The 15,609-nt window shown below is 37.9% G+C and overlaps 3 protein-coding genes across 4 annotated transcripts; all 3 read left to right on the forward strand.

Annotated features, from left to right (window-relative positions):
• The first annotated feature begins 1,417 nt into the window (after positions 1-1,417).
• cd93 (CD93 molecule) lies at positions 1,418-3,970 on the forward strand. Its single transcript, XM_039653423.2, has one exon. The coding sequence runs from the start codon at positions 1,593-1,595 to the stop codon at positions 3,240-3,242; it is 1,650 nt and encodes a 549-aa protein (XP_039509357.2). The 5' UTR covers positions 1,418-1,592; the 3' UTR covers positions 3,243-3,970.
• Positions 3,971-4,496: 526 nt separating this feature from the next.
• LOC120464095 (thrombomodulin) lies at positions 4,497-6,758 on the forward strand. The gene has a single exon (XM_039653427.2). The coding sequence runs from the start codon at positions 5,061-5,063 to the stop codon at positions 6,099-6,101; it is 1,041 nt and encodes a 346-aa protein (XP_039509361.2). The 5' UTR covers positions 4,497-5,060; the 3' UTR covers positions 6,102-6,758.
• susd4 (sushi domain containing 4) lies at positions 5,534-14,218 on the forward strand. 2 transcript variants are annotated; one of them, XM_039653425.2, is made up of 9 exons: positions 5,534-5,553; positions 8,033-8,200; positions 9,871-10,074; positions 10,194-10,367; positions 10,462-10,650; positions 11,600-11,791; positions 12,947-13,091; positions 13,175-13,560; positions 13,639-14,218. In XM_039653425.2, the coding sequence occupies exons 2-9, from the start codon at positions 8,068-8,070 to the stop codon at positions 13,674-13,676; spliced, it is 1,461 nt and encodes a 486-aa protein (XP_039509359.2). In that variant the 5' UTR covers positions 5,534-5,553; positions 8,033-8,067; the 3' UTR covers positions 13,677-14,218. The 2 variants fall into 2 exon arrangements, with proteins under 2 accessions (XP_039509359.2, XP_039509358.2); XM_039653424.2 differs by lacking the exon at positions 5,534-5,553 and adding an exon at positions 7,383-7,624.
• The last annotated feature ends 1,391 nt before the right edge of the window (positions 14,219-15,609 follow it).

Below are 15,609 nucleotides of genomic sequence, written 5' to 3' on the forward strand. Positions count from 1 at the left end.
ATGTTGTGTGTTTGTTTCTGTGTACAATTTAGGAAAGATCATAACCTTTGTGGCTGAGTATGCAGTTTGTATTAAATGTTAAATTCATACAAGTGTCGATTTTCGTTTAGTTACACAAATGTATGTATTCTAAAACAGTGCTTTTGTATGTTGGTTTCAAACACCTAGATCATAGCTAATATTTTTTAACTGTTTGGTGTTTTATGAATCGTTTTGTTTCGTATTGGTTTTACTGCTGAATAACCTATAAAAGGCTATTCATACCAAAATATCAGGACGAAATGTCAGTGTTTGTGCAATGAACTATATCTTTTTTCCAGAACTGCAATTGTGGAAATAAATAAATAAATATATATATATATATATATATATATATATATATATATATATATATATATATATTAAAAAACGATTTTTTAAAGTGTGACAACTAGCCCTATAGCTCTGGATGTTTTTTCTCTGCATACATGGGCCTATACTATGTTAAACTCAAAAAATTAGAATATCGTGCAAAAGTTAATTTATTTCAGTAATTTAACTTAAAATGTGAAACTAATATATTCTATAGACTCATTACATGCTAAGTGAGATATTTCAAGCCTTTATTTGTTAGAATTGTGATGATTATGGCTTACAGCTTATATGAAAACCCCAATTAAAAATTAGAATATTGTGAAAAGGTTTTCAAGCTGTAAACCATAATCATCCAAATTATAACAAATACAGGCTTGAAATATCTCACTTTGCATGAAATGAGTTTATAATATATTAGTTTCACCTTTTAAGTTGAATTACTTAAATTAACTTTTGCACGATATTCTAATTTCACCTGGATCTCATTAGATCAGTAAAGTAATTCAGGTTGCACTTTATTTGATGGCATACAAGTATATAAGGTTTAAGATTAGGTTTAGGGGTAGGTTCAAGTTTAGCAAGTACATGAACAGGACTGTAAAATAAAGTGCTAATTAATTAAAAATGAAATAGAATTATGTTGGGGGGAAATGAAATAATGACAACATAATACACAACTTTTCTCTTTTTGATAACTTTCATTTGTGAATTATGATTAATGGAAAAAAAGATATGCATTTTGACAGGTTTCATCTACTCTCCCAGTTTTTTTGTCTCTCAGATTCAATTACAGTTGTCTGATCATGATTGTATTATTATTATTATTATCTTGATGACACAAGAACATCAAGATTTGTTTGCTTAAGCTTGATTCTCTTCAATGGACACTTGTAGGCTATGTTACTTATAATAATATTTCTTAAGGTGTGAATGTGATTCATCATTAGAAACCATGACAGAATGAAACATGGATTTAAGTCTAATTCTAAAATTGCTCTGGTGTCACGTTGTTGAACTGCCATAGGTTGATACATCTGGGAAAGTAGTCAAAACAATAGGCTAAGTCAGTTGTTTTTTGTTGGCGTCAGGAACTCACCCTGGGTTTATTCACTAGGCTAAACAGGATGCATTAGTTTGAGTCTTGGGAATGCCTGAAGAACTCTTTGTCCATTCTCTGAGATTAACTGAATTTTTCTCCTCAAAGCGATAAGTATTTTAACATTAATGATAGTGGCGGGATGATGCGTGTACTGATTCTGATGTTGTCCTTTTTTATCGCTGACGGAACTGGCCGGGTGATCCCAACCTGCACAGCCGAGGCTTGCTTCACATTGCATTTGAAAGAAAAGGATTTTGAAAAAGCTTCTGATAACTGTGTCAATAATGGTGGCAATTTGGTTACTATGAGAAATGAAAATGAATTTCAGAGCGTTAAATCGGTCCTTCTGGCAGCAGAAGACATCAGTATCCTTAACTCTAAATTTTGGATCGGACTTTCGTTGACAAAAGGAAGCTGCGCGGATTTCACTGAGGAGTTGCACGGCTTCAGATGGACGACAGACCCAAAAGAGTCCAAATTTTCCAACTGGAAAAATAAACCTTTGCGCACGTGCACGGAAAATAGGTGCGTGTCGATTTCGCGGGCTGATGATCTCAAGTGGACAGATGGCTCATGTAGAGAAAGTGCATTTTATATATGTAAATTTATTTCCAAAGGCATGTGCAAACCTTTAGTGATGGAAAAACCAGGCGATGTCAAATATAATCTTCCGTTCTTCTTAGACAAACCGCAAACCGCAAAAAAGTTGGCGATGATACCACACGGGACATGGGCTGAAATAATGTATGGACGGTCGAAAGATGCAGAGTCCTTTATCTCAGTTTGTGACAACAAAGATGGCACTTTTACCTGGACAAATTCAGAGCGTTTTAACGCTCGAGATAATAGAAGTTGCGCGCGCGAAAACGGAGGCTGTCATCACCATTGTTCAGAGACTGCAGGAGCAAGTGTTCGTTGTGAATGTCGTCACGGTTATTATCTGATGGATGATCAAGTTAGTTGCGCTCTCAGAAACACCTGCGAAAATTCACCGTGCAAATCAAAGTGTATTCCGACAGCTTCTGGATTTTCGTGCGCATGCGCGGATGGATCTCAGCTGTCTGAAGACAACATCAGCTGCGTTGATATCGATGAATGTGATCAGCGTGTCTGCGGTGAACACAGGTGTCGCAACACGCCGGGAAGCTTTCTTTGTGAGTGTAACCCAGGGTTCAGGCTTGTTGCTGGCAAATGTGAAGACGTGGACGAATGCACCGAATCAAAGTGTCAGCAGGGCTGTCTCAATTCGCAGGGTTCATTCTCTTGTTACTGCCACGCAGGTTACGTTTCATTATCAGACGATAGAGGGATATGTACAGATATAGATGAATGCCTTGGTAAACCATGTGAAGACAACTGCCTCAATACTATGGGTAGTTTCAAATGTTCGTGCAGAGAAAACTTCATTTTGGCTAAAAATGGCATCAGCTGCGTCCAGGAACCCACTGAGAATCCACAAAACACTCAATCTCCAGTTCATAGAGAAGAGTTCATCACTAAATTGAGTCATTTACCTGTCAGTTTTGAGTCGACAACAATCAACCCCCCTCAACTTAACAAGACAAACGTTAAAGCGGACACCACTAAACGCAGAGAAGGTTTCCTCGGCAGTTCTTGGATATTGGTGTGCGCCGTCTTGGCTTCGGTTACACTGGTTGCGCTCACTGTGGTCATCGCTGTCGTTTTATGGAAACGTTCAAAAAAAGCCACTTTGAAAAATACCACCGCTGACAACTACTGCTGGGTTTCATCTGGATTGGACAAAGAACGGAAAAAAAGCAACATTTAACTGAACAAATAAATGTAACTATCCCAAGTGTGAAATTTTGCTGTCAGCAACATATTTAACAAAGATACAATGTTAAAGACATTTTGACGCAAATGCCTGTTTTAGCGTTGTTTGTTTCAAACACCAGTTCAGAACTTTTTTTTATGTAGCCATGTTTCATGTCATAACATTGTTTAGAGCATTACAAAAAAATTAAAAGAAAAAAAATGGTGGGTGGGAGGATGGGTTTAACAATAGGGCCTATTGAATAACAATATTCTGTCCTCTGTGGAAACCAGTCCTCAGTTGTTTAAAAAATTAAAAGACATGAAATAACAGGCAAAAACAAAGAGGTTTTTTTTTTTCATTCACTAATCATTTTTTTTTTAGGTCAGGATTGTTTTTAACCAAACTTAGAATAAAGGTGATTCTCAACTATATGTTATGAAACAAATAACGGAATGAATTGATATACCATTTTGCTTTATGCAATAAAATGGCCATAAATATTCAGTAATTTATCTAAATGATTTGCATAATGTTCTTGGGGCAACATGTAATGAAAACAGGAGTCTAATAATGCATAAATATGTATATATAATTTCTTTCCCTATCCACTATGTGTCAGAATGCCTGAAAACATGATGTCCTCTGGGACATGTATTAAATCAATGCAGTGTTGACAAGTTATACTGTGTGTCATGTCAACTTTAACCATTTACCTTATTAAATAGAGTTCCTGTCTTTTACCTGTTTTCTGTTTCATTTGATAATTGTCTTGCTGTTAAGCCTATTAAATATTTAATTGTACAGGACCCATTGTGATACAATTTGAACATGTTGTCACATAAGGCCAATGTTTTTTCAGAGAACTTTATTTCTTTCTAGATTAATGTACACACACAGACATGGGGTTTTTTTTTTTAGACCTAATGATGTTATTTAATTATAGGCACCCTACATTGCCTTAGTGTTATTAAGGTATTAAGTGTGATTATGTTGACATCAACTCACAAGGTCTGTGATATTCGGAGAGGGCTGAATTGGTGCCATTTGTACAGGTACTAAACAAATGTGGATGCTTTGTATAAAAGTTAGAGAACTCTAGCTAAAAAAATCAGAAAGGTGTTACAACGATCTGTGTCATCGGTGTCTCTCCTACACTATAGGCCCACCAGTGAACGTATACTGATAGTTTTCTAGTCAAATACTTCACACTTTTTTTAGTTTATCAAAGTCCACTTTGGAGTGTAGCCTACTCTCAGTAAAGTCAAGTTTTCTTTAAGTGAACATAACATAATACTTGTAGTTTATATATTATTTTTGCCCTTGAAGCTACTCATAGTTGTATATACCTTTAACTGTCCCCGAAAATCTTTGTATTTTTCAAACTGTTTATTGGTTCTGGTGTTTAATTGGGGTTGAAACTGAAATCTCCGGTTCATACAGCCCTGCTACTTTTACTGAAATATCTTCGAAAGAGCAGCTAGGCTACGTGAGGAAAAGCGAGTGAGTGACTGACTAATGAATCGTTAACTGTGAGCATTCTTGTGGGACCACATTCATTCATGCGTAATTGTCAAGGTCATTGATTGCCATTGGTGGATTTCTCGGAGCGTATAGGCCCAAGTGCATCACATTTATAAGAACAAACAGTGACCCGTCATTTTTAGGGGTAGGCTATTTCTCTGCTCCCTCAGGCGTGGTTTCCTTCCTATGTTTACCTTTAGGCCTTTGTAATGGGTTTTCAAGTTGGCAATATTCAATGCTTTTAAAGCCATATAGACTGTCCTCGTGCAGCTCAAGTTGCCATTCCCTACCTCTAGAAATCAAGATAGGATGGATTCTTATTATGGACAAACTATTTTGATTTTCATCGTGTTAATTTCGTTTTGTGCTGGATTTGGGCATAGCTGTGCTTGCTCAAGTAATATAAAACATTGTGCAAACATCTACCAAATACCAGCGGACTTTCAAACGGCTCAAGAGAATTGCAGAGAACGGGGGGGCCAATTATCCATCCAACCGAATGCATCTGATACAGTTTTCGGCTTTCTTCTTGATAACATGATCGGAGAGTTTTGGATAGGACAACATTTTCCAAAGGATACGTGCTCAAGTAATACGAGCGCATTACGCGAAAGAGAAATGGCGACGGAGTTGACGAACTTGGAGAGCGCAGAAACGGCGTGCGTTCCTCTCTGCGTGTCTGTCTCCAGCGACAGAACATTGACTGTGAAACCATGCGCAGAAAAACTGGATGGATTTCTGTGTGAGGACCCTCAGGGGGATCTCTGCAAAGGAAGCGTGGTCATCCTGGACAACGCGGAATGTATGTATGCACCCTGTGAACATACATGTATTCCTATGGGAACCGGATACAGGTGTTCGTGTCATGAGCGATTCCGTCCTAATGTTCGGGATCCACGCCGCTGTGACTTCTTTTGCACAACATCAGTTTGCGAAGCGCTATGTATGAAAAGCGGACTGGCGTGTTGGTGCCCGGATGGCTTTGTTAGAAGCGAACAAACCTGCGAAGATATAGATGAATGTGAATCAAATAATGACTGCGCTCATAAGTGTATAAATACGATAGGGAGTTATAGATGTGATTGCTTTCAGCCCTTTATCCTCGTTAATGGAAGTCAATGCGTTCTCGATCTTATATTTAGTGGTCAAGTTATCACAACACCATACCCTAATTATATAGCACGGGGGAGCCTGTCGACCCCAGGAGAATATGTTGGGCTGATAATATTCTTTGTAGCAGCTGCTTTTGCTCTATTAGTACTTGTGCTATATTTGCGGGGTCGTAAAGCAACTGTACAGGAATGCAATCCACCAGATTATGACGAGTTTCAAGGAAATGTATCCAAGTGAATGATAACTGCTTCATAACCGTGTTTTCTTTTTTAAGTTGATAGTAATGTCTTTGTGTAGCTATATGTCCTTTGTGACTCTACACATTCTCTGAAGGATGAAGGTTCTCAATTACATTGAAACTCTGGTCCTATTCTAAAATAGAAATGTTAAAATAAAAATGGGTTGAAGCAAATTGTTCTTGAAAACAATCTGTTTGGTGCCCAGTAAGGTCCATTACATGGAGAAAAATCCTGGAATGTTTTCATCAAAAACCTTAATTTCTTCTCGATTGAAGAAACAATGACATGGACATCTTGGATGACATGGGGGTGAGTAAATTATCAGCAAAAGTTTTTTTTTTAAAGTGAACTCCTTTAATATTCAGCAATATTATTGATCTGACCGCGCTGACACTATTGGATGGATGCTGACATCACTGTTTTTCTGCAGAACTGCTTTAGATGAAATGAACTGATATAATAATTGATGATATTTACAATGGAACTGAATCAACACTGAACTGACTTCAGCTGAACAATGACACTTCTTTTAGAGCAGCTGTACAGCCGAAATGATCTCTGTTTGCATCATTGAATCATTTTCCTTTTATTACTGTAAATATTCTTTGAAACAATCTGTGTAAAGCATTATCTAAATAAAGGTGACTTGACTAAAGTTTTTCTCTGCAGGTGCAGGAAGTTGGGAAACATGTTTTTTTTCTGTTATTGTAATCATCAAAAGTTGCTTTTGATGTTTAAAATGATAATGCCTCTATGAGAATTTCTTGGATCACATATGCACTTTGATAAGACGTAATTTGCAAAACAAACAAATAAATGCAGCTTATAGTTATTTTAGCCCTTTGATCTTTATGATATCTGACAAGATGATTTTTTCTATAGCAAATATTGATTTCCTTCAGCCTAAACTTTCATCTGAGTCATGCATTCAGTGGCTTTGTTCACTTACATTAGCTGAATTACTGATATTGACACTTTTACCTTGAATGCATTAGATAAAACCATCTCTGAATGCTTTTTATAGCCTCTGATATAATTTAGGCTACTAATAAATAATGATAGTTTCATATTTGTCAAAGTTCCAATCTGAAATGAACAAAATTCATTGCTTCTTGTTAATATATGTTAAAAGGAATAGGCCTGTTTACTATTGTGTAAATCAAAATTGTGGATCACCAAAATGTCATGTCTTTTTTAAACCTTATTTAGGAATATCATATCACATGCTCATCCTTTCAAATGTATTGCTCTTTCTTTTAGCAGTTAGGCCTACTTGTCTATTTAAAAACGTTGTTTCCCTATTGCTCGTTTTATGTTTCTCCACACCTTTGACCTGTATAATGATTCATCTACCCATCACGAGATAGCCTACTTACACCACGAGAGGCTGGATAACCTTCCAGTGTACAAAATGAACTAGCGAGCCGAAGAAACCTCATTACATTGAATATAATCAGCTTGATCAGCTCGAGGCAGAGAGAAACTCCGACGAAACTGATTTTCAATGTACGACATCAGTGGGTAGGTGACAGAAACTAATCTAAAATACACGAGCACTTATTTAGAAACAGCAGTAGCGTCACCCTTAGACCTTGGCTTTCAACCAGGTATAGAATAGTGACGCTTATGACGTATATTTCATCATCATCATCATCTCGACCGTCGTACATTTAAACAGCGTCGATATTTTGCGCGAGCCTTCCTCGGATTCTGCTGAAGACAATTGAATAATGCATAACAATGCGTGCGGGATATGCCCAACACGCGTTCCTGAAAAGACTATTTTGGTATTTACAAATTGATATGGGGATTTACTGGTCATCATGTTCTGCGCGTCGGCGGGGAGATTCTGCAGGGTTGAAAATCCATGATGCAATCCTAATATTTTCACGTTTTACCTAGTTTTTGTCATTGTCATCATAATTTCAGAGCATTGTGACCCGATGAATTTCATTCAATGAAAGATGTTTCATCATGGTGATAAAGAAGGCAAGAAATCTGCGTTTGGACATCCTGTCTACGGCCAGATTATTCTCTCGATCATCATCCTCATCCTCCTCCCTTTTCTGGTCACCGCCTTCCCGGCTAACACAGTAGGTAAGAGAACTGCTTAAATGCTGCGATTATAAAAGTGGTATGTATTTGGGAATATGATGAAAATGCAGGACCTCCCTTGTGTAACGTACGGGACACTCTGAAATAGTAGAAAGCCCCCCCGGCCCATTCTGTTCTGTTCTGCCTTAACAGTCACTTATGCCATGACGATGCTGCTTTCCTGTTGTAAATTGAATAACCTTTGGTCGTGACGAAACAAACAAACTTAAAACAGGCAAAAAACACAATCATAAAATTCCAGAATCATTAAGTAAAAACAAACAGCTCAGCAGATGGTGTTTTCTAATGTAAGGAAATAATATAGTGTGATGCTGGAGAGACTACAGGGAGTGTTGTAACACGGACTGAGTTGTAACACTAGCAGTTTCACCCAACTAAAATATGGGTGACAAAATGCTATCATGCGCTCAACACCCTACTGAGGTGATTAAACATATTTAAAATATAAAAGGAAAATAACAATTTGGAGAAAAGACAGATTGCGGAAAGAGATAGCAAATTTCTATCTTGTTGTTTATGATTTAATTTGTGATAAGCTAATCAGCATGACTGACCAGACATTGACAAATTTCACACATTTACATTTATTCATTTAGCTGACGCTTTTATCCAAAGTGACTTGCAATTGCTATATATGTCAGAGGTCGCACGCCTCTGAAGCAACTAGAGGTTAAGTGTCTTGCTCAGGGACACATTGGTGTCTCAAAGTGGATTCGAACCCAGGTGTCATATCCACTGCGCCACCACCACCCCATACATGTATGGAAGAGTTCCCCCACAGAATAAAACAACTTAAAGATAATTACAACTTTTGTTTTCTTTTTCTTTTTTGAGTTTATTGGATAGGACAGAAAAGATTTTGACAGGAAAGCATGGGGTAGAGAGAAAGGGGAACAGGATCGGCAAAGGACCTCAACCTGGGAATCGAACTCGGGTCTCGGTTGCTTTCCCCCCCTCACAACTCAGTTATAAATCAGAATTGTGAAATATAGTCAGAATTGACTGATATATTCAATCTTTTTTTTTCGCAATTGCGAGTTTTTATCTCACAATTCTGAGAAAAGTTGTCAGAATGGCAAGATAGTCGGAAGTGTGAGATATAAACACGCAATTTACTGTAAAAAAATAATCCTGTAAGAAAAACCGGTAAACTATTGGCAGCTGTGGTTGCCAGCATCTTACCGTAAAAATACGGTGCGTTACTGTTTTTAAAATTAACAGCTAAATACCGTATTGTCAGCTACAGTATAAAACTTTAATTTAACAGCTCTAACACAAAAACAGTAACACACCGTATTTTTTTTATTTTTACAGGATTTTTTTTTTACAGTGTAGAAAAAAGTCAGAATTGCAAGTTGCGTGATTAAACTCGCAATTCTTAGGGGGGAAAAGTCAGAATTGTGGTATAAACCGTCGCCATTACACTTTTATATTTTATTCTGTGGCGAAAACGAGTTTCCATGTAGACAGCATTTTTATTTATTTATTTTTACATTTTTAATGGAATACTTTCATATGTAGCAGATATAAACAAGAGTATATTAAGGCTTGGAAGGTGTGGAACTCAAAAAATGATCAAATTACATGATCAATCACAAGATGTCTTCTTTGCTTTAAATGTATGACTTTGGTTGTTCCCGGTGAACTTTTAGTGGGGCAGTTCTGCAAAGATCCCGGTGTTCCTGAGCACGGAATCAGGACTCCAAACACCGGTGTGTTCTTCGAAAACTCGGTGGCGAGGTTCTCTTGTGTTGATGGTTACAGCTTAAAGGGGCCGGCCAAGATTATCTGCACGCGCTTCCACAATGGATCGGTAGGCTGGAAACCAAGCCTTAAACCAGTGTGCCTTTCAGAAGGTGTGGCTATTCAAATCTCAACTAGTTCCTTTCTGTAACTCAATGTTTTTTACTGTTTCAACTGTAATTGTATTAAAATGCTGCAGCATTTATTTATTTGGAGAATCTATCTTTCAAAGATTGTCTTCCTCCATTCATCGAGGATGCCCATGTCACAAATAAGACGTACAGGCCTGGCGACAGCCTCATTATTAGCTGTCATGAGGGATTCCAGATCCGGTATCCTGACACGGAAACTATGGAATCAGTGTGTCAAGCCGATGGGACGTGGGATAATCAGCCAACTTGTCAAGGTTGATGCAAGTCTGACTATATTTCAAAAATGTTCATGTGATGTGATGTCCTCCACTCAGGGTGTGGGTTTGATGCGCTCATCTGTCTCCTCAGGCTGTCTACGGCCGCTGATACCTCCACACAGTTACATGAACATCTCGGAAACAGAGTTCTCTGTGCCTGTTGGAACTGTAGTCCACTACCAGTGTTTTCCTGGTTACAAGTTGGAGGGTCCTGAACTTTTGGAATGCATGTATAACCTCATCTGGTCGGATACGCCACCCCGGTGCCTTGATGTTGAGGGTAAAGATCATTAAATCATTTCTCAGTTTTGAGAAAAAGATTCACAACTAAGTTCTGAATAAAAATGTGTTATCTGTTTAGAATTATTTTATGATTGCACTATAATAGAGTGCCGAAGTGATGACGTCATTTTGTAGGACGACTCGGAAGTAAGCGGCGCATGGGTTCCCTCGTTCGAAAAGCGATGCATTTTCCCCATAGACTTTTGGAAAATCGAGGGAACCGGGAGTGCTAAAATGCTAACTTCCACGTTTTGGCCTACAAAGTGACATCATAACTTCGGCACTCTATTGCATTTTTAGTACCCTTGAAAACTTAAAAAACATATATATGTCAGCGTTTTCAACTTAAAACGGCCGTACACGACAACTGCGTATTGGGCCTGAAGATGCAGATGTTTGAAAACAGGTTTCAAAGTGCAAGTTGATGAAAACCATACGGTTATCGTCTGTGTAAACTACAAAAACGTGTACAATCTATAGGCGCAAAGTGTTTCTTTACAGACAAAGTGACACCACCACCTACTGGCCTGGCATGAATAATACAGCGGTTTTAGACGTTTTCGTGAATCCTTATAAACATGGCTCCTTTTGACAACGTTGTCGTCTGGAAGCAAAAAGGAAAGCTTTTCAGTTTTTAGTACATTATTGTCTTGTAAACGTACCCTTAGATAATGGTTTACAGTATATAGTCTTAACCACAAAGTATACTTCGACCTTTCACGAGTTTAGTTTTCTCTGTTAATGAAAGACAAGTAAAATCTCAAGATCTATATGTAAACTTTTGAAAGCAACCTTAAAAAAAATGTATTGAGAAAATCTGCAATAATGTAAACCGTAAACAAATACAGGGACACGTATTAAAATGTGGTCTGGGACTCGGGAAGAGGAAATGAGTTTCTGTTTATCTGTTTGAGATGTCTTTTTCTCTGTCTCTGATGTTTTCGCAGCATGTTCCTTACCCCCGATGATAGAACATGGAGATTACATGTGCCACCCACAACCATGTGACCGCTACATTCACGGGACGGTCGTCGAATACTACTGTTATCCTGGCTACTCTCTAGCGAATGACTACAAGTACATCACCTGCCAGTACGGGCAATGGTTCCCAGAATTGCAGTTCTACTGCAACCAAGATGGTAAAGCAGTCTGCATCAGTTTCAATTAAATATTACAAATATTTTTATTTATACACAACCTAGTCTGATCAAGCTTGCACATTAGTACAAAGAAATGTGCAATGAGAAATAATTAGGTACATTTCTCTTTCATGTTGAATAAGTTTTATGAAATTTATAAAACTGATTTGTGTTTGAGGTAATTATGCGTTTTGAAACATATGGACTTCAATTAAATTGGTCAATCTTTTTTTTTTTTTTAACTCTTACAAAAAGTTATATTTCGAGTAAATTCTGTTCTCTTTACCATTACGGTCTCAACAAAAATATTAAGCAGCACAAGCAAAATTCATTAATCAAAAATTAATATTAAAAAATGTTTATTGAGCACCAAATCAGCATTTTAGAATGATTCCTGAACAGTTAAAAAACAATTATTTGATTTGTAATTATATTTAACAAAATTACTGTTTTTACTGTATTTTTTATTAAATAAATGCAGCTTTGTTCAGGATATATATATATATATATATATAAATAAATAATACCATTAAAAAGTCAGTAAGATATATCTATAGATTCATTCTGTTCTGTCTTTTCTCTCATATCCCAAACACAATATTCATATGCCCTTCTTTCATTATGGTCCACAAAAGGAGAATTGTTAAGGGTGCTGATTGCCTTATATAGTTTGATTGGTGGTTTCTGTAAAGGCCGATCAGAAGAGCCGATGATGCAAAACTCGTGAGACAATATTTCTATTCGCACCTGAAATTGCTTCACTATTGACCGGTCTGGCAGTTCTACCAATTGTCTGAAAAGAACAATACATTTGCAACATCTTTGCGAAGAGCAGTGAGATTGCAACGAAAGCAACATACAGCAATGAAAGCAAAACTAGAGCCAGGTTTCACAGACAGGGCTTAGATTAAGCCAGGATAAGGCAACATTTAAGTCACTTTTATAAACATGCCTCAGAAAAAAACATTACTTGTGTGCATCTTGAGAAAAAACAATGGCACAAACCGTATATTAAAAATGACATTTTAACTTATCAGTGCAAGTTGCTTCCAGTTAAAACAGCTCAAACGTGCATTTTAGTCAACGACTAGGCTTAACCTTTAAAGCACTATCCTGGATGCACATGATAATAAATACAGGTTTTCCCCTCCATAGAGACATCCTGGCCTGGTTTTCAAGACTCTCTACTAACCACGTGGAAAGTAGTGGCTTGTACGGCCACAAGTGTGCTGCTAGCCCTGCTCTTGGTGATCACAGCCAAGATGTTCCACTTCAAATGCAAATCCCAGCAAAGCCCAAGGTGCCGCCAACATAATAATCACAGTGTCGGTTGATCTTCTTTTGATTACTCATTTAAAAAGTATATTTATTTATCGTTCTCAGTGAAGAGCAAGATGAAAGCCGGGATCCAAACATCTTGGTTGTAGATGGTGTTGCTGTGCCACTTCCCTCTTATGAAGAGGCTGTTAGTGGTGATTATTGTCAGCCACCAAGCGATCTGCCCCCTGCTGGTCTGGGGAGCTCACAGCATTCAGAAGAACAAAACCCACCTTCATATTCCGGGCACACAGGGAGTCAAAATAGCGTGCCGTTGGACACTGGTGAGGCCGAGACCTGTGATAGCATCTCGGACACATCAGAATGTCTTCAAGGCATACAGCCATCGTCCTCGCACGCTGGTGGGCTTAATAACATGTCTGAGAAAACCAATGCCTTCACCTCTATGGAAGAGACCGCTTCCACGAGCCCTAGCATAGACATTGCAGACGGTAAGACTGCCGCCACCTAGTGGTATAACACACTATTTTATCAAAACAATGACCGATGCTTTGCTTTGTATTTTGCAGAAATTCCTCTCGTGGAGGATGGTGAAGAGGACTGCTGATTGTTACTTTTGGCTGGAAATGAGACACTTGAGATTGTTTCACTCCACTGATCATTATTTCAGCATTTATTTCTGATTTTGTTGAACCATATTGCTGCTAATAAGGATGCAATTTAATGAAGAGCACACCAGGGAAGGATAGGCAATAAAAAAATAATAATCGAAAACTAAATGAACTCCCAATTTTTGCTCACGAAGGAACTATGCATTAGATCATTGCATATTATGTTAATTTAACTTTCCCAGAACACAATATATACAATTCAAGAATTCTAAATTATTTTTCTTCTGACTTTCACAATGCGCTGCATTCTGGACAGCTATCAAATGGTATGACTGTAACAATGATGAAAATTTCTTAAATAAATGACAAGTTAACTTTACATCCAAGTGTATTGTTATTAAATTTCAGTGAGAACTTTTCCCGGTTGATTGTGGGTGAAAGTAGGTACAAGTTAAAGGCAGGTGCACTGCAAACATTATGACAAGCTGACAACAAAGTGCAAAGTTGGACTAAAGTAAAAATCCTGGTCATACACTCAAGGCTTCAAAAAGTTTATAAAAGTACCATAAAACGAATCCACATGAATCGAGGGGTTTAGTCCAAAATTTTCTAAGACACACAATCACTTTATGATGAAAAAAATGAATTTAGGCCTTATTCACATATAAATATTTGTAAACTTGTGATAAACCAGCCCGTTCTCATCCCAAGGCGTCATATACTGACGCTTTTGCCAATGCGTATACATCCAACGCACATGGCACCCTTTAGCGTCAATAGCCGCGTTTCCACTGCCGGGCTAGGGCTGGGCCAGAGCTAACAGCGAGCCGGGCCGAGCTAGTGGCCTCGGGCCTCAAGCACCGGGCTTGCGTTTCCACTGCCGGGCCAGTAGCCCCACAGCGCTGCCCCAAACCCCACCCCTAACACGCCTTTCAGGATCAAACGTCATAAAACCCAACCCATTTCAGCGGGTATTATGAATTAATTTATTTTTTAAATTAGGAAGATAGCATGTATATATGACCTGACCTGCAATAGTGTCCCGAGACCAGTACAGGCGATTCTCCATTTCAAGCAGCGATTTTTTGCGCGATATAACAAGTAGGGCTGCGGGCACGTTTTCAAGTTATTCATTAATCGTTAACCGAGGCCCATCGGTTAATAGCCTACTCGGTGCATATAGTGTGCGCGCCGCAACCTCGAGATACGGAGTTAATTTTTTAACACCTTTAATAACTGATTGGACCCCATTTGAAACGAAATTAATTTATAGAAATAAAACGCAGCAAGTACGGAGCAGTTAAAGCCCCATTTCCATCACCCTTCAAACTGAAATTGCCAATTGAAAATAAGCAAAACGTCCATTTCACAAAAACTCCGTGTCTGCAAATAATAATAATAATAATAACCATCATCATCATTATTGTAACATTTGATTAGGCTGCATATAGAAGACGCCTTTATCCAAAAAAGGAACAGAGCACAAATAAACACAATATTTTTGACAAATATCAGCGCATATCCAGTGTGTGTGGAGCACGCACTGATGGCTGCGAGACGCCCATGTGAACAGTTTCATTGCATTTCTTTCAGTGGAAACAACTTAAAATACTCTTTCATTTCTGGTCATACAGAAAATAATAATACATTATTCGCAAATAAATTTATTTATAACAAGAAAACGCTGTGCTTTAACAATTAATCAAGGCGCGCTTCATGATCTCCGTGAACTGAAGCGCGAGACCTGAAACAGCCACCGCATTCGAATTTGTTCGTTTTAAATTGGACATTTAATGTACAATTTAAAACGAACAAATTCGAATCGAAAGCCAATATCTTCTATGTGTATGTAGCTTAATTTCTCTCTAAATGTGCATCCGGAGATGGAGATATGTTTTTAGCCGAAAATCATTTAGAAAACAATAGTTT

Source organism: Pimephales promelas, chromosome 15 (genome assembly GCF_988280905.1).
Source record: "Pimephales promelas chromosome 15, fPimPro1.hap1.1, whole genome shotgun sequence".
Lineage (NCBI taxonomy): Eukaryota > Metazoa > Chordata > Actinopteri > Cypriniformes > Leuciscidae > Pimephales > Pimephales promelas.